Source organism: Oryzias melastigma, linkage group LG13 (assembly GCF_002922805.2).
Source record: "Oryzias melastigma strain HK-1 linkage group LG13, ASM292280v2, whole genome shotgun sequence".
Taxonomy (NCBI): domain Eukaryota; kingdom Metazoa; phylum Chordata; class Actinopteri; order Beloniformes; family Adrianichthyidae; genus Oryzias; species Oryzias melastigma.
In genome coordinates this window covers 497,561-498,305 of record NC_050524.1, presented here as the reverse complement: position 1 = coordinate 498,305, position 745 = coordinate 497,561, and the positions used below count along the sequence as shown (strand labels likewise).

Below are 745 nucleotides of genomic sequence, written 5' to 3'. Positions count from 1 at the left end.
GTCGAGAGAAGCTGTAATGGTAGAGAGAAGCTGTAGGGGTAGGGAGAAGCTGTAGGGGTAGGGAGAAGCTGTAGGGTAGGGAGAAGCTGTAGGGGTAGGGAGAAGCTGTAGGGGTAGGGGTGTGCTCATATCCACCCGTAATGAGGCTTGAGGTTAAGTCAAGTCTCGAGTCCTTGTATGCGAGTCAGAGTCTCTGATAGAGAGGTGGTTTTTCATGAATTGGAGCCACAAAAGTTGAACTCATCAATGAGGAACAGCTAGTCTCTACCTCAAAAACAAACGGGTACGCATGTTCTCCCAGTTTTTTAATCAGGCGTTCTTGAAGGCGAGTCAGGGTCTTCTTCTCTTCAGGAACTGGAGGAAATGCCTGAATGTTTGCTAGAAACAGGTCTTTCCGAAACGTCAGTCCCAGGACGTCCAAATCCTCCCGACCATAACGGAAGGCGCAGGTCAGAGTCACAAAAACTGGCAGGAGAAGACAAGCCAGGTCAAGAAATCACCATGGAGACCACTGACACTCCAGAATCTCTCTGTGATATCCTACCTTTCCTCTCTTTCAGGTACTCCGGGTCGATGAGAATGACACCGTCTGTAGGAAGACAGAACCAGCGTCAACCGTCTACATTCCACCTTCACAAAGCTATAAACCAAAGGATCACTCCTACCGACAGGGTCTACGAAGTCCACGTGGTCCACAAAGTCTCTCTTCCCCAGATAGACAGTGAGCTGGAGGGGGGGGGGGGGG

At 50.3% G+C, this 745-nt stretch overlaps 1 protein-coding gene across 1 annotated transcript in view; it reads right to left on the bottom strand.

Annotated features, from left to right (window-relative positions):
- The window catches only part of arrb1 (arrestin, beta 1), a gene marked incomplete at its 5' end in the record, with an annotated part of 13,773 nt that overhangs the window by 12,432 nt on the left and 596 nt on the right, over positions 1-745 (bottom strand). The window contains 3 exon segments of the mRNA XM_024277189.2: positions 269-465; positions 545-589; positions 666-726. Coding sequence (XP_024132957.2) covers positions 269-465; positions 545-589; positions 666-726 — 303 coding nt within the window.